Raw genomic sequence first — 25679 nt, forward strand, 5'->3', positions numbered from 1 at the left:
TCTCGCCTATGGCTGGCGTGCCTCAGCCCCCTACCCTATGGGCCACTCCCATCCTCCCAAGTCCAGCAGACAAGAGGACCAGTATTGTCTGAAAATGTCTTGTTTTTATTTAAGGACAAAATTGAGACATAACATATACATTTATACATGGAGAAAAAAATACCAGAAAGGAGTTTACAAAACCTTGGTCACTGCCATTATCATTCAGTGGCTCTGGGGCTGTGTAAGCTGGCAGCTTGAGGGCTGTCTCTGGGTAGCAGGTTGGCCAGCTTTTTGAGAAGTCCCCTCAGTCCACCCACCGACTCCTACCGCCTCTGGAGGACAGGGTACAGGTTTTAACCATGAACTCCTAAGCACCCATCACAGTGACACACCTCCTTGGGAATCCCCAGGACTAGTGTAAGGTGACCTAGACTCTACTTGGGAGTATGGCAGAACCCTAGAGGATTAGTCTGGAACCCTCAGAAAGGTGGCCTGTAGGATGCAGTTCTGAACTGATTCCCCCTGCCCTCCCTCTAAGTCATATAAGCTAGATATTGCTGATGGTGGGGGGCAGGGGTGGGGGGGGGCAGAATCTGAGGCCAAGGGAAAGGGCAGCTATCTCTCCGGAAGAGAAGAAATCAAAACAGACAGGACCAAATAAACCACAAGCAAACAGTCAAACCCACCTTCCTAGAAGACAGCCAAAGGCTGGCCAAGACAACTTTGGGTCGGCGTCCTCTATCCCTCTCCATCCGCAAATCCCTACCAACCCCGTTGCACGTTCAGTAAGTCTAAAGAGGGAAGGGCCCCAGAGGGCACACTGGGAGGGTGCAGGGGGCCTAAAGGGCTATGAAACTGTTTGTGAGAAACATGAGGCAGGAAAAGAGGCTGGGGCAACCAGGTTAGAGGCTCTGGAAGCCCGGAGACCACTCCAGTGATCTGAGGAACAGAGTTCAGACTGCAGCTCATCTAAAGGGGAGCCCTTAGGAGGCTACCCCAGCCTGGGCAGGAAAGAAGGGCAGGACTGTGGGAGCCACAGGCTGGGTCTGTGACATCAGATTCAGGCCAGGCCTGTTGGGGAAAGAGTGGAATCTCAGGACTCCAGCAGAAATAAAACTCCAGCTGGGGTGGGCCCAGGGCTGCCAGTGACCCCAAGTGTTTACATGTGTGTCTGTATGTGTGTGAGTACATGTGTGTGTATGTGTGTAGGGAGAAGAGAACTTCAGTCCCGCTGCTTCCAGAGAGACAAAAGAATCCTACCAAACCACCACCAGAGAAGGAAAGACAGCTGTTTTTTTTCCTCTTGTGTAAAAAACAGTCCCTGTCCCTCCCGCCACTTTCCTCGGGTGGAAGGGAGAGCTGGTTGCTGAGGAAGGAGGAAGAGCCACGGGCAAGACCCTCCCCAGGTCTGTGCTGGGCATAGCCACTGCTTAAGGCACCCACGGAAAGTGCAGCTCAGAAGGCAGGTGAGAGAAAAGGCCAGGGCAGAGGAAGAGAGTCAGGAGGACTAATTCCCCTGGAAGGCTCCTCGGGCAGCAGATGAGGCGGCGCTGCGGAAGGTCCTGTTACTGAAGATGCCCTGGGAAAACTCCTCTTGGGCCTGCTGGAAGCTGGCCCCCGTCCGGCGGTACAGGGAGTGCACCTGCGGAAAGAGGCTGTGGTGAGAGAAGCCCCGCCCTGTGGGCCACCAGGAACCAAGTCATCCAGGTTATATTCCCAAGGGAGCCACCACAAACCCCAGCCTGCCTGACCTCCCACCCAGAACCTTGGAGGAAGCTGCTGGACCTTTGAGGACCCAGGAGGCCCAACTGCTGTAGTGGTGAACACCCCCATGGAGAAGGCAGGAGAGAGGTGCCTGCTTCCTTGGGCTTGCAGCTGGCCCAGCACCCACCACTCACCCGCTTTAGGAGGAAGAGTGAGAGCACGGCACAGAGGGTGAAGAAGCCAGCCACCACCATCATGATGATCGACACAGCCAAGTCTTGCTTCAGTATAGACAGGGCTGCGATCCAACCACTGCAAGGGAGGAAGAGGCCGTAGGGAGTGTAGTGGGATTGGGCCCCAGAGCTCCCCGTGAGGGGCTCTTCTCCAAATGGCCACTGTGTGCTGAACACCGCCCAGGCATCTCCCTGCAGAGGCCATGCCTCTGTGAAGGCCATCAGGCCCCACACTGCCCACTGGGAATCTTTGGGCCATGTGAGGTCTGGAAGGGAGGATGTGGCTGCTGTCTTCACAGTCAGGAATAGCCCTGGGTAGAGCCTTTTCCTGCTGCTCTGGGGGTTAGGGGGGACATGGAAAGCCTGGCTACTCACTCCTGAGGGCCCCTCTCTGAGAAGGAGGACCACTGGCCAACCCACTACATTCATCCTCTCACCTCAGCTCCTGCCACTGCGGCCCAGGGACAGCCCCTCTGCCTCCAGCCAGTCATGTCTCCTTCCTGAGCCCCAGTGTCCTCATCTATAAAGGGGATGTCCTCACATTTTCTGATTTTAAAACTTACTACAAAGCTATAGCTATCAAAACAGTACAGTACTGGCATCAGGACAGATGTATAGATCAATGGAATAGAATTGAGAGCCCAGAAACAAACCTATATATTATCGTCAACTGATTTTTTTTTTTTTTTTTGGCCACGTGGCATGTGGGATCTTAGTTCCCCGGAAGTGTGGAGTCCCAACCACTGGGCCGCCAGGGAAATCCCAATCGTCAACTGATTTTTGACAAGTATGCCAAGACCACTGAATGGGGAAAGAATGGCCTCTTCAACAAATGGTGCAGGGACAACTGGATATCCACATGCAAAACAATGACGGGGGACCCTACTTTGACCACATACAAAAATTAACTCAAACCTAATAATAACTAAAACTATTGGATTTCATCAAAATTTAAAACCTTTGTACATCAAAGGATACTATCAAGAGTGAAAAACAACACACGGGAAGGAAAAAAATTTATATCTGATAAGCAGCTACAATGCTGAATATATAAAGAACTCAACAATAGACAACCCAATTACTAAATTAGCAAACGATATGAATAGACATTTCTCCAAAGAAAATATACAAATGGCCAAACAAGCATATAAAAGATGGCCAACATCACAATCATTCAGGAAACAGCAATCAAAACCACAATGAATTACCACACTTCTCGACTGGCTATAATAGAAAAAAGGAAAAAAAAGAGGAAAATAACAAATGCTGGTGAGGATATGGAGGGACCGGAACTCTCATACATTGCTATTGGGAACGTGAAATGGTTCAGCCTCTGTGGGAAGCAGTTTGGCAGTTCCTCAATAAATTACACACAGAATTACCATATGACCCAGCAATTTCACCCCAGGATACATACCCAAAAGAACTGAAAACAGGTACTCAAAAACCTGTACACAAATGTTCACAGCAGCACTATTCACAACAGCAAAAAGGTGGAAACCCAAATGTTTATCAAGCGATGAGTGGATAAACAAAATTCAGTATCTCCAAAAACAATGTAATATTATTTAGCCATAAAATGGAATGAAGTAATAACATGAACCTTGAAAACATTATGCTAAGTGAAAGAAGCCAGGCACAAAAAGCCACATGTTGTATGATTCCATTTATATGAGATGTTCAGAATAGGCAAATCCAGAGAGACAGAAAGCAGCTCAGTGGTTGCCAGGGGCTCAGGGAACAAGGGAACGAGGGAATGAGGAGTGATTGCTTAATGGGCATGGAGTTTCCTTATGGGGTGAAGCAAATGTTTTGGAACTAGACAGTGGTGATGTTTGCACAACACTGTGAATGTACTAAATGCCACTGAATTGTACATTTTAAAATGGTTTAAGTGGTAAATAAAATGATAAATTTTATGTCATGTGTATTTTACAATCAATAACAAAAAAGGGAGGGGGGATTATATCCACCCAATCGGTGGAGGGGGGGGGGGTTCTGAGGTGAGATGAGAAAGGCACTGGGAGGCTGGAGGCTGCAGAGCTCATCCAGGCAGGGCAGTGAGTGGCTGAGCCAGGACCAGAACTCAAGCCTTCTGGCTCCCAGTCCGGGGTATAAACAGCAGTTATTAATCACAGCCTTTTACCAGGACCTCACTTAGGGTAATGAGTAATGAAACTGGGTCACCAGTCAAAGAGAAAAGGGGCCAGATTAGAAACAGCAAGGTGAGAAGGAAGAGGGGTGGGGGGAGGGCAGCGTGCACTTGCTCCGAGTGCGAGCTGAGTCACCCCTCCCCACCACTCTGGACTTGCCAGCTCCACTGGAGGGAGGGGACCAAAATAGTACAGCCCTTCCAGGCTCAGGCTTTCAGCCAAGTGCCAGCCTGACCTTTCTGTAATGTTCCCTGTGCACTGGAGCAGAAAGGAAAACATCAGCCATTGGCTTTTCTTTTTGAGACTAATTCTGAGCTGAAGACTGCAGTAGCCAGGACACTCAAGCCAGCTGTGCTCAAGGAGAGCAGCCAGAAGGAGCCGATTCACAAGGGGCAAGGGCTCCATCTCCTGAGATGACAGGGCCTCTGCAAAAAGTCACAGCTCACAGTTTGCAAAGGCCAGGACACCCATCAGCAGCTGCCCAAACCTCAGGGCTTGTCTGGGGCCTATGAGAGTAGCACCAGCCTCTAGGAGGGCATGGCAGGAGAAAAGGAGGAGGAGGCCATCCCGGGCAGGACACAGCCCTGGTAGCCTAAGGATTCAGGCCAAGTCCACTCACAATGCCCCAGAAAGTGGTGAGCAAGGCAAGACAGTGAGTGTAGGTTACCAGTGAAGAAGTGGACGGGGGCACAAAGGCAGACCCCAGCTGACCCACCGTCCCCTCTCCCTGCCACGGTGGAAGATGGGTCATCTGTGGGGGCTTTCTAGGAGCAGAGAAACAGGGCACAACTCCCTCTGTGCTACCCCAGCTCTCACCTGTCCCCCAAGCTAGGGATGCCGATCAACTGGATGATGTAGATCCCTATTTGACAAAAGAATACAAAGAAGAACACGAAGAAGCTGAAAGAGTTGTCAGACCTGTGGAGAGAGGGGGAAACGAGAAGTCACAAGAGGGTTTGGGGCTCATTCCTCAGCCTTCCTCACTTGCTATGACACCTTCCTCGCTAGGAGCCAGGAGGTAGGATGCTAGTAGAAAGAGCTCCAGCGGGCCAGCCACACTGTCCCTAAGGACACAGGCACTCACCACCATAATCAAAAAGGGCTTGCCTTCCACTGCCTTCCAATTTAAGGGGCCAGTGCTTGACTGCTTCCTCAAAGAACTAATAAAGTTGCTCACCCCAAGGACAATGTAAACAGCCTAACAGTCCATTTCCTGGAGTACTTATTTGCATTATAACAGGGAAGAAAATCTAAGCCTGTTATAAAGATGATAAATCTTTTATAATAGAACTGTAGTCCTGGGCAGAAGAAAAGGTATTTGGGGAGTAGGGAATATCAGACAAAACTGGTGTTTTGAGTACTTCCATCTCGGTGTCCTGGAGGGCAAGAATACAGAGTGCATATTCAGTGAGTGCAACCCTGCTGAGTGCATGGGAGGGTTCAGCCACTTGCCCCGCCCCCTCTTCCAGGGGCCTGCTGGGCTCTCTGTCCTGAAAGCATCAACTCTGAGGCACAATTCTAAAGCCCTAGGGGGTTGTGAGGTGGATTCATTCATGTCCACAGAATCGACTCTAGGTCAACCGGTCAAATACTGGCACTCAGCGATGCTCATGAGTTATTGGGGAGGTGGGGGAGGAGCAGAAATGAGCATGGAGGGGTAAGCCATTGAGAGCTTATCCGAATCTGTCAGACTCTGTCTGACTATCAGAGAAGTCCCACTTCTATCAGAGAAGCACACCCTCTTCCCAGTGACTAAAATCCCACCGAACCAGACAAACTGGGAGCAGGGGGAAGGCAAGTAAGGCTCCTGATTTCCTCTCTAGGTCTCCTGTGTCTAGTCCAAGGACAGGGCCCAGAGCAGACCTCAGGTACAACTGAGGAAAACAGCTTTCCTGTCTGCTCTCACTATGGGTGGAAATGGGAAAGTGAATTTGCCCACCAATCCATTCTGCTTTAAGACTGGGATGGGGCCCCAGGGCTTATGGCCCTTGGCCTGCGACCGGGGATGCCAGCTTCACCCCTTGCCCCAGCCCCACTCACCTAAAAGCCTTGTAGACGGGTCGGTACCAACAAAGGAAGGCACAGGGGGTGAAGATCACAAACCACAAGATCGAGAGGCCAAAGTCTACTCCCTTGGAGGTGTCGACTAAGAACCAGGCCAGGCAGGCAAGCAGGTTCAAAAACAGGGTCACTGAATGCACTGGGAAAGGAGAGGGGAGAGATAGAGAGGCTTGTACCAAGGTGACTGAAGGCTTCCCCAACAAGGCAAACCACCCCTGCAGAGGAAAAGAAGTCCAGGCTATGAGGGCAGCTGCAGAAATACTAGAGGACCTCAGTCTGTACACCGGCGGGGTTAGTTCCCAAATCCTGGTTTTCTGCGACCTTAAAACCAGGGACCAAACCAAGTTCCTAAGAGACGATGGGACAGCATAGGTATATGAGGAATGGCAGTGGAGGGGCAGATGCAGACCCAAGGGCTGACCCTTGGGGAATGAAGTCTTTCTCTCAGCAACTCTTTCCCCTGGTCCTGCACAGCCCACAATGCAGCTACAGGAAGTCTTTTATCCTCACTCCTAGGAGCTGAGGGGACTGTGGGGAGGGGAGGCCTTCACCTAAGGAGGGTCCTTTAGTGTAGTGAGCTCTGCAGGAACTCAGAAGCCTCCAGCTAGTCCCACTCTACCCGATCCATGGTCTGGACTGGCCCTTGAGGGGAGGTTCCTAGGACAGGCAGCAGACTGTAGAAGGCCAATTATGTGGGCAGAAGGCACCCCCCAGCCCAGCACTGAGAAAGGCTGGAGCCCGCCAGGGAGGAGCCGCCAGAGCAGAGATAGGGCTCTTGAGTCACAGCCCATTTCACCCTGGAGCTCAAAGGGGCAGGAGCGGGACTCACACATCCAGAGATAGTAGAGCATCTTGCATATCCGCTGGTAGTCGGCAGGGATCTCTGTGGAGAAATCCTGATAGAAGCAGGGCTTGACAGGGCACCACACAGGCAGGGGCGGCCAGTTGTTCTCTCTCACTGTGTGGAAAGAGGTGAGGACGTGAGCCCAGCCTCAGCAGCAGCTTGGCGGAATGCACACACTGGCCTCATTCATGGGTCAAACCAGGGCTCCCAGAGCGGCGCCAGCAGGCGGGGCTCGGGGTCTATGGATACGGAGTGGGATGGGAAAAGGGTGATGGGACACAAATACCCATGAGCTCACTCCAAGATAATGGACCCCAAATGTACTGGGAAACACAGAGCTCAACAGCCTAAGTGATTATTTTCATTAACAACCAGACCATAAGCGCAAAGGGTCCTCATCATGAGTAAGGAATCCTGGGACCAGTGCCCCCACTCTATCTAAGAATTCTAGAGCTGGGAAGGAGTGTAGAAATAATCTATATCCATTAGGACTACATGGCAAGTCTCCTAACCTCCACCTTACTTGGTATTCCCCAAGGCCAATGCCATTCTAAGATGAACAGGAGTTCAGCAAAGCTCCGAGGCTGCCCCAGAACAAGAGGGCTTGGGGAACTCCCTAAGCCAAGCACGGTGGCCTCCCTTACTGTGTAAGTTGGTTACAGTGCTCTGCAGCTCCCGCTCCTTGCGTTCCAGCTCAGCTGCTTTCCTGTCCAGTTCTTCCTGCTGCCGGAGCAGGCTTGCCTGGGCTGCAGAGGCCACAGCCTGGAGGGAACAGAGGAGGTGGCGGGTGGCCAGACACAAGAGACAGTGAGACAGTGTCAGCATGAGCAGAAGTCAGAGGGGCCTTGCCCCCATGCAGGGAGAGCCCAGAGTCCTAGCCCCAGGGTGTCTTGGGTACCTGAGACCACCGTAGAGAGGCCAAGGTGACCTGCCCCCTACCACCTCTATACCACCTCTGGCCCCTTAGCCATTACCAGGGCTTTTCTCTCCCCTTCATCCCTGAGCTTGAGTTAGGGTTAGGGTTATTTCCCATATTGGAGTCCAGGCAAAGTTCAGTTAAAGTGATTTCTGGAGCAATGGCAAAGGGAAAAAGACCTCACAAGAAACTAACCTACAGCCAGAAACCCAGAGACCCAACCTCACTTGAAGTGTGGGTGTGTGTGTGTGTGTGTGTGAAGGGAAAACAGTGCAATCCTGCCAGCAGTGCGAGGGGAAGGGAGATACTCGAGCGCAGCCTTGGGTACCCAGAGCCTTGGGGATCTATGTTTAAGCACCACCCCCTGCCCCACCCCCAGGAGTTGCCCAGAGGTCCACCTGAACTGTTACCCAGTATAACCCAGGACAGCCCTTTAGGTGTGGCCCTGCCTCGCCTGGCTTTCATGGCATGAAGAGTCCAAGCTTTCTCCCTCTCCAGGCAGAGCTGGGCCTCTGAGTGAGGCAGCTAGGATACTACACGTGAGGCTGAATACGGCTGGGCTTGGGTCTGGTGTTCCAGCCCAGGGCCCTGCTCCCCCTGTTGGGACCTGGTTCCTCCTGAAGTCTACAGTCCTCTTTAGGGAGCAGGTATCAAACAGGTCATCTCACAGGATGACAAGGCAGGCATACCTGTACATACGTAGCTACGCGCGTGCGCTCTCTCTCCAAAAGGCGTTCTCCAAAGAGCTAAGGCTACCTTCAGGAGGTAAACTTCAAGCAGTGGGGGCGGAAGAATTGACCACCCGAGACCACGTGGAGGGGCTTAGCCTCCTCTCCCAAGTCTGCAACTTCAGCTGAGTAGGACCAGGTCCCTACGGCCCACCACCCAGCCGAACAGCAAAGTCACCCCTGCCCCTGAGCCTTGCCTCACCTCCACAGGGTTCTAGGGCCACGGGTGGGGCTCAAGGGCCCAGGCAGGGCAGAACGTTCAGAGCAAGTCCAGTCAGACGGTAGGGGCAGCCTGGGGCCCGCTAGAGTCCACAGCCCAGCTTGGGCAGGCTCCAGGGGCCTTGCCCTCACTCTTGCTCATCTATACTTTGCCTACCTTCGGAAGGTTTCGCATGTAGCTGTCTCTGAGAATACTATCTCCTCCTAGTAGCATCTGCCTCTCTGAGAGCTCGCTCACTGCCAGGAATCTGGTAGGCAGGAACTTGCTGGCCTGTCTAAGCAGGAGCTGCAACATACAACTCCACTGTGGGCCATACTCACCGGGGGCAGTGAGGAGCGTGGGGTAGGGCAGTGAGGCATGGAGGGGAGTGTCGGGCACAAAGCAGAAAGATTCACAGTATTTGGTGAAGGGACAAAGGAAAACAGGAAGGTGGGCGGGAATAAATGAGGTTAAAAGAAGGAGGAGAGAGAGAGAGGAAGGGAGGGAGAGAAGAGAGATTCTGGGCCCTGTGTAAGAGAGAACAAACCAAAGGCCCAAGGAGGATGTGGAATGGCACAACAGGATCAAATGCTCTCTCTGACACCAAGGACCCTGGCCTGGTGAGTAGAGCTTATTTTGGGTGGTGGAAGTAGGGTGGGGGAAAGGATATTGGGAGACGATATAGGTTGGCAGAGCAGACTCTCCATCTGCAAGTGACCAACTTCCAAGAGATGATCCAAAGGGCCCTGAAAGGGAAGCCAGGGATGAAAGCCCTCTGCCCACCCCTCAATCTCAGGGCTCAGCTACTGGTCTGGGTGTGTCCCTTTCTGGAAAGGAGCAGTCACAGGGATCCTGTCAACAGTACCTGGGGTGTTGGCTGTGTTGGCTCCACTGAGGGCTGGAGAACTGCCGGCTGCGAGGGCCCGGGGTGCTGTGTGACAGGAACCGTTGTCGCCGCATTTGTCTGCACGGGGCAGATCAGAGGACGGAGGTGAGTGGGCCTCCACTAGTTGGCCATGTGGGGACAAACCCACAGCAGGGTGAGCGATATGCCCCTGCCTGTGAGGGGCACTCCCTCTGGGCCTTCCCTGGGCCTCCTTCTGCAGCTTCTTGGCCAACGAGCCTCAGGCTCTGGACAATGTGATGCCTAACCCAGACCCTTGCTGGATCCAGAGCTCCCCAGCATCGCCTGGCCCTGTTCTGGGAGGGGCCCAGATCACGGACCCCAGGGGGAGAATGGATGAGTTCCTCATCCTTACCCCACCCCCCTGAGTTCACATTAGGACTGTCCCTTTGAGGATTGCAGCTATTCTGTCTCTGTCTCTGCCAAGTCTCCTTACCCCAGAGACGCCAGCACCACCCAGAGGACCCAGGGACTCAGAAAGAGGGCATGCTCACCAACCTCGGAGAAAGGGTTGAATTCAGCCAGGCCTCCTTGTGGCGCACTGGTCAGCTGGGTCACAGAGGGATCCTGTGAAGGCGAAAAAGAGCCATTAGACGCTAGGGAAAAGGGAGAACCTTGGTGAGGCAGAGGGAGATCACCATCTCTTGGCCCCTCCCAGGGACACCTGGCTGAAGTAAGGCTGCTGATGGCCCTTCCTAGTGCCCTGGAAAGCCTCTCCCGAAGGCTCCTGTGCCCAGCCTCTGCCACACCACAGCTGCAATCGCTTTTCCCTTTCTGGAAAAGGAGCGGTTCAGCCCAGATGACTTCCCGGAAGAGACCCAGAGCAAGGTCTACACTCTGAGGCATGGGAATAGACACCACACAAGTTCCTATTAGTGCCCTTTAGAAATTCAAAACGGTTAGGGAATTCCCTGGCACTCCAGTGGTTGGGACTTGGCGCTTTCACTGCCGGGGCCCGGGTTCAAGCCAGTGAACTAAGATCGGGGAACTAAGATCCCACAAGCCACACAGCACAGCCAAAAAAAAAAAAAAAAAACAAAGAAAACAAAGAAATTTAAAATGGTTTATAGTATTTACCTCCAGGGAGGGTTTGTTTTTGTTTTGGAGGGGAAGCAGGTGGGGGAGGCAGGTAAATGAGGTGGTGTGGATGGATATGTCCTTTTCACTTTCTAACCTCTCTGTACTGTTTTATTTATTATTTTACAGAAAACATTTATTCCTCTTATTTTTTAAAGGACAGTTTAAGATTCTGGAACAAAAACATGCTGCTGGCTGCCAGTGCTAATTTTATTAAATCATGCACACTTGCTAGGAATACAGATATGAAGGACGCAGATGAAAAGCCAAGAAATTGTTTTGGGTTTTTTTTTTTTCCAGATTCTTTTCAGAAAATGCAAAAATGTCCTCAGAACACAGCCTTTTCCCGAGTTTTCAATCTTCCCTTTCCCATCTGATCTCTGCCGAGGCCAACCCTTCCTGCTGAGGGCCTCACGCAGGGATCTCCGCCACCCTCTCCACCAGAGCAGCTTCCGTGCTGGCCTGAGGCTGGGCTGTCTTCATCCTGCCCCTCACCCAACAGAGCTCCTGTACACTCCCTCCCCTTCCCCATACAAAATAGCATGGGGCTCAGGTCCAGCTGGACAGAGATGCCTCTGAGGGAAACAGCTGGCACCAGACTCTGCCAAGGTCCCCGTTATAAGGCCTCACCTAGGCTCCCCTGTCTGTACACCTCACCCCTAGTCCCTCACTACTGGTCCGGATGCTCCTGTCCTTCATGCCCAGCTTCCCCTCCAGCAGGAAGCCTCCATAGATTGGATTCTTAAACACAACGTTAACAACAGACAGACCCTCAGAAAACCACCCCTCAATTTTTAGATGTGGAAACGGATATTCGCCACAGTGCAGTACTTGTCCTAGGTCTCAAAATGGGAGCTGGCTCGCTATTCTGAACATTTATAGAGCCACGGGTCAGCACCGAACATACCTTTTTCACACACACTAACTTCCTACCAAGGCCGTCAGCTCCTAGAAGGTGAGCCTGTGTCTGCAGGGCCCCAGGGCCTAGCCCAGCACCAACTCACTTCCCATCTCTGGATGGTCCTTGTCCTCTGCACCTCACCCAGTCTCCTCTGCAAAGAGGCAGTGTGGCTGTGTCCTTTCTGCTGGACACCATCCCTGCCTGGTGGCTCCTGCAACTTGGACAAAGTGACAAGGTGAGGCCTGAGAGGCCACCTGAAGTTGGCGAACTGGCCTTGAGGTTGTTGGCTGAACATCTAGCAGATTTATCCCAGAATTACTGAGCTGCCTTCCTGCATGAAAGATCTGGGGCTCAGTATCTGTTCCCCTTTCAGACTCTACAGACATCAAGCCACAGCAGAGAAAGTGAGCTGAAGTCACTGAAATCAGATCCACTGTCCAAGGAACTTGAGTCTGTCACTACAGGACAAGGACAGCAGGGCAGCTCTGGCAGCAGTTTCAGGAGCCAGCGTACACGCCTGGCTGTGGTACGCATGTTTAATAGGCAGCCTCCAGAGCCATGAAGAGACGTCATTTCCTTTACCAAGGTCAGCCAGAAGAGGATTCTGGGAGGCAGGGGGACTGACTACCCTATCCATAGTGACCCCTCCTCCTTTCTCTAAAATCTTAAAAAAATCGGCCCTGGACCCAGGCTCACCACAAACAAATCCTGTCTCCTCTAGCAGGCTATAAACTCTGTAACCAGGTGTTTCTGGATCTAGTTCATATTTCTGGCTCCCCAGTGCTTGGTGAAGAGAGCCTGATGCAAGCAGAAGCTCAGGTAATGTCTGAGAATAAGTGCTAGATGCTGCAGGCCCTCCTCTGCTTTCTCCAGGAGCTACTGCCCAAATGCTAGGGCACACAGAAGGGGAGGGCCACTTGCATCACAGCAGCAGCCCTGGGGCCCAGAAGCACCTTGCCTGGGAAAAGGAGCCTGGAACACTCTGGGAGACATGGGTACTTTCCACCTGAGGAGACCTAGGCTCTTTCTGAAAGATGTATACGGCTTCAAGAGAGGCTGAGGCCTGGTGAGAGAGGGAGGGAAGAAGAGGGACAGCCAAGGGAGCAGACATTTACTGAGTGTCTACCATGTGCCAGGCTCATCGCACAGCGATGCTACTGTGGAATTCTAGTCATCCCAGAACTGGCCACTGTGTCAAGCCACCAGAAAAGAAGGTTCTACCAGGTTCTTTTTCAACCTGGTTCCTCGACAGAATTAAGCCCCACTGCCCCAAGGCATCCACTGTCTGCAGTGACTTGACTTCTCTCCTGCACATCTAGAACAGTCCTGGTTATGTTCCATCCTTGGGAGAATGGAGAAAACACTAGCTCCACTCAGCTTCTGTGTTCCACAGCCCAGCTGAGCAGCACTGGCTGAGAAAAGCTACAACGCACCTCCTCATTCAACCTCACAACCATCCTGTTGTGAGGGGAAGTTCCCAGCTCAGAGAGGGGAAGTAGCTCATCCAAGACCTCAGGGACTGTAGTGGCTGAGCCAGATTTTGTTTTTGTTAGTTAGTTAGTTAGTTATGGTCACGTTGGGGCTTTCTCTAGTTGTGGCAAGCGGGGGCTACTCTTTGTTGTGGTGCACAGGCTTCTCATTGCAGTGGCTTCCCTTGTTGTGGAGCACGGGCTCTAGGGTGCGCGATTCAGTAGTTGTGACTCAAGGGCTCTAGAGCGCAGGCTCAGTAGTTGTGGCACACAGGCTTAGTTGCTCCGCGGCATGCGGGATCTTCCCAGACCAGGGCTCGAACCCGTGTCCCCTGCACTGGCAGGCGGATTCTTAACTACTGCGCCACCAGGGAAGTCTCTGAGCCCAATTTTGAATCCAAGTCTGTCTGTTTCCAAAGACACGAGTGGTAAACCTGAGTGGGCAGTGCGTCCCCAAAGCCTGGCTTGGGGGCTGACCAACGGAAGGTGTTCAGTCAACGTGGGGTTGAGGGGTCGAGGGATGCTGACAAGGGCACCGTGAGTGACTGGGACGACTGCTTCTGCTCGGCTCTTTATTCCCAGACTTCAGAGCAGTCTTTCCTGGCGAACACCCCTGGTGGGACACAGGCAGAGAATCTTGCAAGTAAGGACCACACTGACTGGCCTGAATGAGGACCCTCAGATTTTACTCCAAGTCACAAGTAAGAAGTCAACAGCAGCAACCTTACTTCCCCCTCACCCAGCATCAGCTGGCTCACAAGTGGGTCAAGTAGTTATTTAAAAGCATGGTGAGAGCTAAGTTTCAACTACAAAGAAGTAACCTGACACTCCCTCAGTGCCCAAAGGACTCAAACTGGTTAATGCCCTTTACTGAATTTATAACAAACAGAATGCTCCTGATCTCAGTTCTTTTCACTCAGCAAGCAGTCACAAACAGTGTGAGGGACACACCAAGAGGAAAAGGACGCGGCTATTGCCCTTCTGGAGACCAAAATCTGGTAGCTGAGACACGTGCACACAGCACGGGAGTAAAAACAGGAGGGGAGGGGAGGGGAGAGGAGGCCCAGGCGGGCTTGGAGAAAGGCACAGTTCCAAGAGGAGGGGAGGAAGGGGAGCAAAGGCCCAGTCAGAAAGCTCAGGCCACCACAGCTGCGGGGCAAAGGAACACTCCGTGGAGCTGGGGTGTGAGGGACTGAGAAAAAGACGCAGCACAGCTAGGCTGCAACTCTGCCAGGGAAGGGCCTTGAAGAACACACTTGCTTTCACTAGTTTGGCAACCCCTTTCCATGCATCTCCCAGGTCCTGGCTGTGCTCGAGTTTACTGTGACTCTTCCTTGCTTTCCCACCCTACACTCCACCCAGGCTCCCAATGTGAGATTTATTTCAGGCTCCAAATAAATACATTAAATAAATACCTCATGGACTAAAAGAAACTCGGCCACTTTCTCTGGGAGGCAGAGAGTCACCAATACTTTGGAACCTCTGTGAAGTCCTATTTGCGTTAGCGCCAAGGCTGTGTGTCATAGAACAAGAAGGGGCAGTCATCACCAGATCGGCTGGCTGGGTCCCAGGTGTACAAAGAGCCACAGTTAACCTTGGTACTCTCTGAGCCAGAGCCTGAGAAGCCATCCAAAGGAAACATGAGGAAAATATGTAAAAATCTGTATCTGCAAATGTATTCATTGCACCAGTATTTACAACAGGGGAAAAAAAGCAGGGAACGACTTAAATATCCAGTGGCAGCGAGCACAAGTACATTTTGGTGCATATCCCCTCAATGGCCTAAACAGACACTAAAAATCACAGCTATGAACACAGGGCAGCAATAGAGAAAAGGCCTGGTTATATGAATATCAAATGACAATTCTGTCAGAAGTACTCATATAGAAAATACATCAAAATAACAACGGTTGTAAAAGACTGGTAGAAATATGGATGATTTACTTTGTTTTACCAATTTTCTATAATGTGATTATGTTATGTTTATGTTAAACACACATGTACACCACGTACACACTTATTTTTAAAAAGAGAGCCTGAGAACCCACCAACATGCACCTTGGGGCCTCCCTCCCTGCCACAGCAGTGATGTACAGAAGCACCCAAAAAAGTGAGTCTAAGTCCCCGGCCTGGCGTTGAGGCCCTCCCTGACCTGGCACCAGCTCTCCTCTCGGCACAGCCTGTCCTCAATCAAACGGAGCCCCCGCCATCTCCTTCCACCTCGGTCTGTTTACTCCCTACACAAACCATTCCACACCAGCACAGGGCAAGGGCACAAAGAAAAAGCCTTGGTTCCTGCCCCCAAGAAGCAAATAGCACAGAGAACACAACAGAAGCCTGGGCAAGAAGTGACAGCACGTTATCAGTGCTGAACAAGGTGCAGGCAAGTGCAATAGGCTCGCAGAGGAGGGAGTGAGGAAGCTGTCTGGAGACTCAGGGAAGGCTTCACTGAGGTGGCATCTGAACTGGATCTTGAAAGAGGAAAGAAATTTAGCAAGCACTAAAGAGGAAGAGAAGAACAGCATTTGCAAAGACACAGCATCTTTAAAAAGAGCTTGCGTGTGTTCAGGGAGAAGGTTCTGGAGGCAGTGGGGCGAAGTGCGTATATACAGAGAGGAGCACCAGGGACCCAGCCTGCAGAAGAGGTCAGGCCATACTGCAGGAGTTCAGACTTCACCCTGTGGGCAACGTGGACAACTAGAGATTGTGAGCAGTGATCACCTCTGCCAGCAGTGAGGAGAGTGTGATGTGTAGGGAAGGAGGATGGTGGGAAGACTGGCTGGGACACAAGAATCCACGTGGGTGATAATAAGGCCTGAACTAAGGGATGACTCTGGAGATGGAGAAGAGGGTATGGGCTCCAGAGACCCTTCTCAGGTAGGTGGCACAGGCTCGGCCACTCCCCAGGATGGTCGAGGTATGGAGTTACTGCAGGACAAGACAAGATGGGGAGGGGAGGGGAGGGGGAGGGGAGGGGAGGGGTGTGGAGGGGAGGGGAGGGGAGGGGAGGGGAGGGGGCCACTGAACAAGGCGGTCATGGGAGAAGAGGAACAGGATTTTCAGGAGCAGGTGTGTGGGAGTGGGGAGAGGATCTGAGAAGGTACTGTGTCACACTGGAGAGACGTATAAAATGTATCTCGGGATTTCCCTGGTGGCGCAGTGGTTAAGAATCCACCTGCCAATGCAGGGGACACGGGTTTGAGCCCTGGTCCAGGAAGATCCCACATGCTGCGGAGCAACTAAGCCCATGCGCCACAACTACTGAGCCCACGTGCCACAAATACTGAAGCCCGCGCACCTAGAAGCCGCCGCAACGAGAAGCCCACGCACTGCAATGAAGAGTAGTCCCTGCTCACCGCAACTAGAGAAAGCCAACACGCAAAAACAAAGACCCAACACAGACAAAAAATAAATAAAATAAATTAATTAATAAATTAATTTTTAAAAATGCATCTGGGTGGAATGGGTAAAAATGTCCAGGTGAGAGTTGGAAGTACTGGTTTGAAGCTCAGGAGAATGGTGAGGGCTAGAGTTCTAGATCTGGGACCGCTGGTATGCAGATGCTATTCTGAAGCCATAAAAGTGGAAAGACTTACTTGGAAAGGTATACAGCAAGAACAAAGTCAAGGACAGAACTCCAGGACACCCTTAAAGGTATAAGACAGGAAGAGAAAACAGGCGGAAGGAGGTGAGAGTTACCAGTGTAAAGAGGCCAAGGACAGAGAGAATTTCAAGAGAGACTGGCCAAATGAGCTTGCGCATCACAAGCAGCAGGCATATCGTGGGCCCATGGCTCCCAGAGAGACCACAGGATCCAAGAGTGAGGAGGCGCCTGGGACTGCGGGGATGACAGTGCGTGGAAGCGACTTTAAGTTCTTGGCGCTCCTTCACCTGAGATACCCTCTCTTGCCATATGCCAGGCTTTCTGCTCTCAGCTCAAGCCCTTCCTACCACGGGACTCTGCCTCGTTCCTCCTCAGATCCCTCACAGATCCTTTTGGCAAGTTTTGACTGCCCTTTACGCACCACGGCATGCTGTCATGAACAGCGAGCATTTCTTAGCTCTCCTGCCAGATTACAAGCTCTGACAGACCATGTGCCCATTTATCTTGGTCACCTGCACAGGATCTTGGAGCAGCAGTGGCTCAGTGATGTGCAAAAACATGTCAGCATCTCAAAGGAGCACTGCTGGACGGGTCACACCTTGCTAATTAATGTGCATGGCACTCTTTTCTTGAAGACGCAGCAGGTACCCCTTGTCTGTCCTGGTTAAATATTACCATTTCTCTGAACCCAGCATCATCCTACACCAAGTGGCTCCAAAGAAAACTTAATAGTGTAGGGTCAAAGTTCAGCTGTGTCTCTGGCCAAGTGCTTTCGAACACCCAGCCTGGCTCCAGGCGCCAACCATAAAGTCAGGGACACCGCCCTCACCCCCCCACCCCCATCTGGGCAGCTGTCTGGGGACAGTTAAACTATATGAACCTTGCCATTTTCAAATTTCTCGAGACAATGCTCCTGTTCCACAGGAAAGTTCTACCAGGTCCAACTGGTGGTTTTGAGAATTCCCAAAGGTACAGTCAAGCTGGAGCCCACCCTCTCTGGGAAGTGACAAAGCCCTCAGTGTCTGTGCAGGGAACTTCATGTAACTCTGTTCACACCCAAATCACATTTCTGCCACCACTTTCTCCTCCCACAGGAGAGAAACGTTTTAAATCCTTGGAAGCAGCCACACCACTGAGATTATCTTTTAACTGCAAGGAGGCAACGTGTGAAAGTGATATGGTGTGATTTGGCAACTCATGAACGCTGAAAGGCTTTCTCTGTTCAGCACCACCAGCTAGTCCACTCCCCCTCCTTGAGATCAATGCCGACTGCCTGGGGTAACCTGACAGATACGCCAAGTAGGAAAGCAGCCCAGGCATTTGCCTGGGTGAGCTGCTTGTTAGTGGACTGCTGAAAAAGAAAACGGGGAGTACAATGCCTACCTGTAGCCCTCAACCTCTTCATCACCCAAGACTTTCTGAGAAAATTTTGGCAACAGACATGCTGGAAAGAAGGACCTGCATACCCAGATGGTACAAAGCAGATGTGCCATAATTCACAGAGGGATTAGGCAGTGCCAATGGAGGTTGGGAAATCAGCCACACTTGGCTTGCAGTTTCCTGCTTCCTCCTAGGAGTTTGGTAAAACCTCTTCTGCACTCTTGTGACAATTTTCCACTCACAGTGTTACTGTGCAGGAAGTTTTCTAATAATCCCACTGTAACTATACACAAGGAGGGGATCATAAAAACCCATGCCCACAGTTTGGGGTGGGGATGAGAGTAGGGTATACCTAAAGAACATTTATAAGGAAGTCAGCTTAAAGGCGCACCAGGAGCTTCAGGGGATATTACAAGAGTTAGCAGAAAAAGGATTCCGTGGTGGAATAACTCTGAGAAAGGCTGGGTCAAACAAAGTTGAGCAAATATCTTTATTGTAGGATTTCTTGGAGCCTTTAACAAACTAAAAGCCTGGTCAAGTTTCAAGAAAAATGATTCCTAAACGTACTGGACCACAGAACCCTGAGCACCTTTCAGGACTGGTATTACTCAGAACACATGCTGCATTAAAGTACCATCTTAAAAAAGCACAATACAATCCATATTATTCCAGCCCCACCCACTGAACAACAACAAAAAAGCTTACCTAATATTAATTTGTTGGACTAAGTAACACCAAGGCAGTTTAAAACTTTTAAAACAGCACTGTCCTGAGAATGAGACCTGGATCTGAGTCCCTTCCTGCTTCAAATTAGCTGGTGACTCTGGTATGTCCCATCCTCCCTGGGTTCTTGGTTTCCTCATCTCTAAACTAAAGGGTTAGAAGAGATTTCTGAGGATGTCCCAGCTCTAAAAGTCAACCATGGACTCCGAACACTAAGTACATTTTTGTAAACCACCATGGAGGAAAACAAAAAGGCTCTGCTCTGAGGGCCGGCTAGGTGTGACAGTTTCTGAGCCTATCTCCTCTCCACCTGCTCTCTCCTGAGCTCTGTGCCAACACCCTAGGTAAATGAAGCTGGGTTCACACCCAGTCACCCAAGGGCTACACCCTCCCAATGTCCCAGCTCTGGCCGTCAGGGAAGCAGACACTACCATCACAAGGAGAGGGAGGGCAGCTTTCCAGGAGAAGGAGATCTGGGGCCTCACACCCTAATCTCCTTCTCCCCACACAGCTGTGCGCCAAGAGGGAAAACCCAGCCCAGGGCAGGAGGAGCAGAATCGCAGCCAGCCAGCTCTCTTCTTCCCACACAGGCTTCCCCTCCAGATGTTGCTCTTTACAGGACCACAGCTGCTTCCTGTCCTGCCATATCCTGGGGCTGCCTGATGGACAGACTGTCTTGCTTGAATGCAGAAGTTACTTCTACCACAGTTTGCACAATCATTTCTGGGGTTGGAGATACGGTTTAAGACTTTCAAGCTGCTATTTATACAGGGCAGAATTTAGGCCAACTATTTGTCTCACTGCTAGCACTGAAGACAAGCTCTCTGCATCTTTGGACAGCTGACTGCCTCTGTCAGATGGCAGCAGACATTTTATTTCTGATTCTGAGAGGACAAAAAAAAAAAAAAAGGAAGAAAGAAAAAGGCACATCATTACACAGCACACATACCAAAAGGCTACTAGATCCTTACTAAAACTCAAACTCCAGTAACATACAGCAGTTTTATAACTAAAGCAAAACAGTTACCTGAAGACACTGGCAGAAGAAAAAAAAATGCAAATGTTCTTTCTTTACTGAAATAGAGATGACTGCATTACATAAGAGATAAAGTCCTCCAAATAGTTCTGTAAAGAAGCATTAAGCTACATGAGGAATGTTAGGAATTCCCTGAGGTTACAAAGCTATCAAAATTTGCCTTGAGGGCTCCCAGTGGCTAAGTCACCTTGAGACCAAGAAAGAGACATAAAGTTTTTACTCTCAGACATTCATTCTAGTCTCCTTTGTTTGTTCTAACTCCTGAAGGGATTCAAGGTGGGAAAGCTCATGCTGTGAGTTGCAGGAAGGACCCCTCCAAGAACTTCCCCTACACCTGCAGGAAACTTACAGTTGCCAGTGACCAAAATAAAGTACAAGCAGGATGAGTTCATGTGCCTGGTGACATCCTGACAAAGCAGAAAGCTCAGGGCTCATAAATCACCAGTCAGCACAAGCAAGCTTCCCTAGAACTGGTTTTGAGCAGACATGAAACAAGAGGCATAGGAACTGTGGAGCTAACAGGAGTCCCAATCCTTCATCATGGAAAAGAATAGCCTTGTGCTCTTAGCTCAAAGGCGGAAGAGTTTTGGCTTTAAATAGGAAGTCTCTTTCTTCCTCGGTCTATTGTTCAAAAGGTGAGGCCAGCTCATAGGTCAGTGCATCTCAACTACCCTGCCACCATACAGAGGGCCATCAGACCAACATTCATTGCACTTCAAGATCCTCTCCTCCCTCCCTAACCTGGGCTCTCACATCTAGCCAAAACCCAGTCCAAACTAGATCCATGGCCAAGGTGTAAAACTGTTATCAAGGCCGTATTTCAGCTTGGGTTACCAGCCTTCCTTTCCTGACAAATCTCAGGGGCTCTCCTATACCTTATAGACTAGTTGGCTGTGTGTATGTTGCGGGGGGTCGTGCTCTTGGGATTTTCTCACATTTCTCCATCCCACTAGAGGGTTCCACCTCCTCATTATGTTGCTGTCACCCCCTCTCCTAAAGTGACTCAAGGCTGGTGTCTCTCCAAGACTGCGGGACATGGTAGCCACACATCCCCCTCAGGTGAAGTCGCTTCTCTCCCTGCAGCTGGGGGTCTCCCTGATCGTGTCTGCGCCAGTCCCCTTCCCCAGCAGTGTCCAGTTAGAGGGGCTACGTCCCGGGAGCTAGACAGTCCCACCTCTTCCCAGAGTACAGCACCCCGCCCCCTCCGCTAGTCCACCTGCTGCTAGTCCCGCCCCCCAGACGCTACGATAGGCCATCCCTCAAAGCCCGCTCTCCCATTGGGCAGACGGCCCGTCCCTCCTACGCCACGTCTCCCGGCTGTGGCGAAGAGGCCCGGGCGGCGGCCTTCGGCACTAGACAGCGCTGTAAGATGAGGGCTCTACCTGGAAGGGGTTTACGTCCACTGGGTCCGCGAAGGGGTTGGTGTCGAAAGACGACATGGCGGTCGGGGACCGACGGGGAAGCTCCGAGAGTGCTTCTGCCTCCGGGCACCCAGACCCAGCGGCGCTCTGCTTGTAGACCCTCCACTTCCGGGAGCGAGGCAGCCGTTCTAGCGCAGGCGCAGCGTCCTCTCAGAGGGGCGTGGTCATGTGACATCACAGAAGTCCGCTCCGCCCTCCTGCTCAGCCCACTGTGGAGCTGCGGGAGGGCGTTCCGCTTCCATCGGCTTTTTCGCTGTGCCTGTGCTTCAGGGGTTGGGGAGCCCCCGAGGGATTTGGGAGACTGAGGAGGGGCTGGAGCCGTTCCCAACTGCCTCTCGGTCAGATAGGTTCCAACATGGTATTGGGAACTCCCTAAGTGGAGTTGGAAACTTAACCCCTTTGCTTTCTTGGAGGGCAAGTTTGGGAAGCACGCACTGGTTCAGGCAGGGGACAGAAGTTCGAGCCAACGACGGGAGCGGGGAATGGAGTTCCTGACTCGAGAGGACTTCGCCAAGCTAGGAAACGGTTCTGGTGGTAGGGGCCGAGCAGAGAGGTTCTTTTCGGAAGAACCGACCGTGCAGCTGTCCCCCACACTAGCTGAGCCCTGCCTCTCTTAGGCCTTGCCCCCGGATGTCAAGTTTTATCGTTTTAGGGATGAGGATCCCTGAGCCCAGACAGGTTTAGGGCCTGAGCTGGGATTAACCTGGGCATCAAGCATTTATTAAGTGAATGAGGGAGTTCAGCAGTAGAGCCATCAAGCATGGGGGAGATGGCTGATTCACTCTCTGCAAACCCATGTTATTTATTCATATCTTTGTATATTTCTGCGGCCTCTGAATCCAGCCACTGTCATCCCTTACCCTGGACAAGTACAGGGCTGCTAACTGGTCTGTTGTTGTTCATGTTGTAACTAGAGATCCATTCAAAGGGGGCAAAATTACTACGGAACTTTCTGTTTAAAATCCTTCAGTTATTTTCCATGAAGGCCCAAATTCCTCGTTTGGCCTCTAGGACTTGCAAGATCTGTGCCCCACCTATCAATCCTTCCCATTCCTTCTTGTGCCTACCCCACCACCACATCCCACACTGCTGTGCATTCTAGCTCTGCTAGTGGCTTTTCAGTTCCTCAAACTTCCCTTGTTCCTCCCTGCCTCAGGGCCTTTGTACTGGCCTTTCCCTCTTCCTGGTATGCTCCTAGCCCATGCCCTCCTCAACCCCTAGTTAACACCTACTTATCTTTCAAATCTAGGCATACAGGCCCCTTGCTCAGGAGCGGTCTCTCTCCACCATAGATTAGAGCACTCTTCCCCCACAACGTAAGCTCTTCTATTACCCCGTGCTTTTCCCTCATAATACCTATTGCAGGTTGTAATTACATGCTTGTAAAGGTGGTTATTTATGTCTGTCCCTCCCACCAGATTGTAATCTCCACAAGCGCAGAAGCAGCATCTGTTTTGCTCACTGTTGTATTTCTGGCACTAACATAGTACCAAGCAGATGATAAGCATTTAGTAAATATTTTACTATTTCCCTCATCCACTTTTCTTAGGGTCCAGCTCAAGATTTTTTCAGGAAATGTCCTGAAGTGGGGGAATGGTAGGGATCTATGTTTGTGTCCCCTTAGAAACTACTTACCCATAACCCCCCCCCACCACCACCATGGCTACCCCTTTTAGGGCAGTATAAGGAAAACCTCTCATGTTTCTCCTTTACTGGTCACACAGGACATTTCTGTGACCAGACATGTGGAGTTTTTTTCCCCACACTAATCAATTTTCTGATACCAGCTGGGTGTCATTCAATTTAGTCTGACACTATCTACCTGGAGTTAAGGTCAGATCCCACAAGTTAAGTAAGCACTCAGTCTCACAAGATTGCCTCCACTTCAGAGGCCAATTACAAGTCCGGGTGTCATGTCATCACCTGTACCTCTATAAACCTGGGTTCCCACTACCCCCTCCTTAGGTTCAATAATTTGCTAGAATAGCTTCCAGAACTCAGAGAAACACATTTACTGGCTTATTATATAATAAAGGAGATGATAAAGAATTCAGATGAATGGCCAGTTGAAGAGATACATAGGGTGAGGTCTGGGCTCTGAGCGCAGGAGCTTCTGTCCTTGTAGAACTGGGGTTTGCCACCCTTCTGGTAAGGAGATGTGTTCAACGGGGAAGCTCTCTAAACCAGTAGTTCAGGTTTTTTGGGGTTTTTTGCGGTACGCGGGCCTCTCACTGTTGTGGCCTCTCTCGTTGTGGAGCACAGGCTCCGGACGCGCAGGCTCAGCGGCCATGGCTCATGGGCTTAGCCGCTCCACGGCATGTGGAATCTTTCAGACCGGGGCACGAACGCATATCCCCTGCATCGGCAGGCGGACTCTCAACCACTGCGCCACCAGGGAAGCCCTCAGGTATTTTTATGGAGGCATCATCATGTAGGCGTGATCAACTGTTAATTCGATCTCTCCCTTCTCTGTAAGATGGGAGGTGTGGCTGAAAGTTCCAAGCTTCTAATTGTGGCTTAGTCTTTCTAGTGACCAGCCCCCATCCTGATGCTATCCAGGAGGCCACCAACAGTTGTCTCATTAGGATAAAAGATGCTCTGATCACCCAGGAAATTCAAAGGGATTTAGGAGCTCCGTGTCAGGAACCAGGGTCAAAGACCAAGTATTAGAACAAAAGATGCCCCTAGTACTCTTACTGCTTAGGAAATTATAAAGGTTTTAGGAACTCTCGCCAGGAGCCAGTTATTCTATCACAGTATCACAGGCAACACATAGAGATCTTTGCTGTCTTCAGTCTGAGAGGAGAGCAGTCCACACAACATGAGGCTGTCCTGCCTCCTCCTTGTCTGCCCAGCCTCGTACATTGCTGGACTGTTGAAGAAAGAATGGAATTTGATATCACCAACATGAAGCTTGTCCACCCATCTATCTCTGAAGACCCCTGGGATCTGTCTACTTCCCTCTGAGAGAGACATCATACATTTATTCAGTCATTAACTTGTTTAACAAGGGAGGAGGTATAGCAGATTGGAACTCTATGCTCTTGGACCTGTTAACTCTCCAAGACCCATTTTTCTCATCTCGAAAATGGGGCTAATGACAGTACCTATCTCATAGGGTTGTCCTGAGAATTCTTGAAAAGGGCTAGCATAATCGTTAGTACATAACAAATAAATGTTAGCTGCTATTATTGCTTGAGCATCAGCTGGGCACTGGCAGAAATGAGAAGCTGAATTAGACGTATGGTCTAGAAGGAGAGAGAGGAAAGCAGATCATCGCTAGATAACAAAGTGTGATCAGTTCTATTAGAGGTAGACAAGCAAGAGTTAAGGGTGAAAGGTTCTAGGTTCTCCAAACACCCTAGTTTCCCTTCTAGATATATTTTTCTGTGTGTAGGGAGGGTGGTAAGGGGTGGGGGCTCTGTCCCAACAATCTAAGTTCTTCCTTCCCTGTGCAGAGGTACTGTGAGGAAGGGACTCTAACTTGACTTCAGTGATGGTGATAGTGGGAGGTGCTCTAAGAACTCCCTATGCCTAGACTGATCCCTCATTCTTCTCCCAGAAGGTTCATATTGCTGGAGGAGTGGGGATGAGAGGAAGGAGAGGTATTCAAAGTTAGGAGGTATGTGAGATGTGCTGTTTGTATGGTTCATTTTCTTATTCCTTAGTGTATGGTGAAGCTTCCTTTGAAATGCAGGCTGATTTATCTGAGCCAGGGGACCGTTAGGGAGGTCGATGTCCATAGCTGGGCAGAACATTGCAGAGAAAACAGTACCCCTCTTTCCCCTGGACATGTGTGGTAGAGGCCATGGGAATCAGTGTGGGAGGAAAGAGGAGGCAGAGTCAGGATTATAGGCCCTTACTCCAGGTTCCCTGGAGCTTTGGCTGCTATGCTCCTGGGCCCCTCCAGCTGGCTGCCCTCTTCCTGGGCTGTTGACTGAGGAGATCCGTATGTCAGAGCCTTTCTGTCCAGAATATAGCAAGATTACTCCACAGCCAAGGCCAAGCCCAGCCTTCACAATGCAGGACTCCTGGTGGCTTCCCTTGACTTCTGTGTGACTTGTGAACAGCTCAGCTTGGAGGAGAAGCTAGGGTTCTGAGTCCTGCAGTACTTAGGGCAGAAAGAATCAGAGGAGCACCAAGCACTGACTGCCTTCCGGAGTCCCACATCATCCCATCTCACCCTCCAACAAGCCTGTCAGTCCAGCATTATTATCCCCATTTTACAGAGAAAGAAACTGAAACTCAGATTAAGGGCCTTGCATGTGACATTTGCCATCATCATCAAGCATTAGTGAGTTCCTGATTAGATCATAACAATTCTTTGCTCAAACCGGCTAATGA

At 51.0% G+C, this 25679-nt stretch overlaps 1 protein-coding gene and 1 long non-coding RNA gene across 4 annotated transcripts; both read right to left on the minus strand.

Annotated features, from left to right (window-relative positions):
- Nucleotides 1-84: 84 nt before the first annotated feature.
- Nucleotides 85-21466, minus strand: SCAMP2 (secretory carrier membrane protein 2). 3 transcript variants are annotated; one of them, XM_019949704.3, is made up of 10 exons: nucleotides 21297-21466; nucleotides 10223-10291; nucleotides 9686-9784; nucleotides 8998-9126; nucleotides 7622-7739; nucleotides 6963-7091; nucleotides 6113-6272; nucleotides 4889-4990; nucleotides 1881-1998; nucleotides 85-1624 (listed from the first exon to the last, which is right to left on the minus strand). In XM_019949704.3, the coding sequence occupies exons 1-10, from the start codon at nucleotides 21351-21353 to the stop codon at nucleotides 1490-1492; spliced, it is 1116 nt and encodes a 371-aa protein (XP_019805263.1). In that variant the 5' UTR covers nucleotides 21354-21466; the 3' UTR covers nucleotides 85-1489. The 3 variants fall into 3 exon arrangements, with proteins under 3 accessions (XP_019805263.1, XP_019805253.1, XP_004312177.1); XM_019949694.3 differs by lacking the exon at nucleotides 8998-9126 and adding an exon at nucleotides 11806-11913 and having other exon boundaries at nucleotides 21297-21464; XM_004312129.4 differs by lacking the exon at nucleotides 8998-9126 and having other exon boundaries at nucleotides 21297-21464.
- On the minus strand, nucleotides 18627-21290 carry LOC141278044 (uncharacterized). The gene is made up of 2 exons (XR_012330226.1): nucleotides 20790-21290; nucleotides 18627-19762 (listed from the first exon to the last, which is right to left on the minus strand). It is a non-coding gene; the product is annotated as an uncharacterized lncRNA (long non-coding RNA).
- Nucleotides 21467-25679: the final 4213 nt, after the last annotated feature.

Source organism: Tursiops truncatus, chromosome 2 (genome assembly GCF_011762595.2).
Source record: "Tursiops truncatus isolate mTurTru1 chromosome 2, mTurTru1.mat.Y, whole genome shotgun sequence".
Taxonomy (NCBI): domain Eukaryota; kingdom Metazoa; phylum Chordata; class Mammalia; order Artiodactyla; family Delphinidae; genus Tursiops; species Tursiops truncatus.

Excerpts from the sequence above, each read along its gene's own strand:
- SCAMP2 (XM_019949704.3), bottom strand. The coding sequence starts at position 21,353 with ATGTCGTCTTTCGACACCAACCCCTTCGCGGACCCAGTGGACGTAAAC. Across the intron at positions 9,785-10,222 it reads AATTCAACCCTTTCTCCGAG|ACAAATGCGGCGACAACGGT; the intron begins GTTGGTGAGCAT and ends TGCCCCGTGCAG. Across the intron at positions 1,999-4,888 it reads ATCCCTAGCTTGGGGGACAG|TGGTTGGATCGCAGCCCTGT; the intron begins GTGAGAGCTGGG and ends CCTCCCTTGCAG.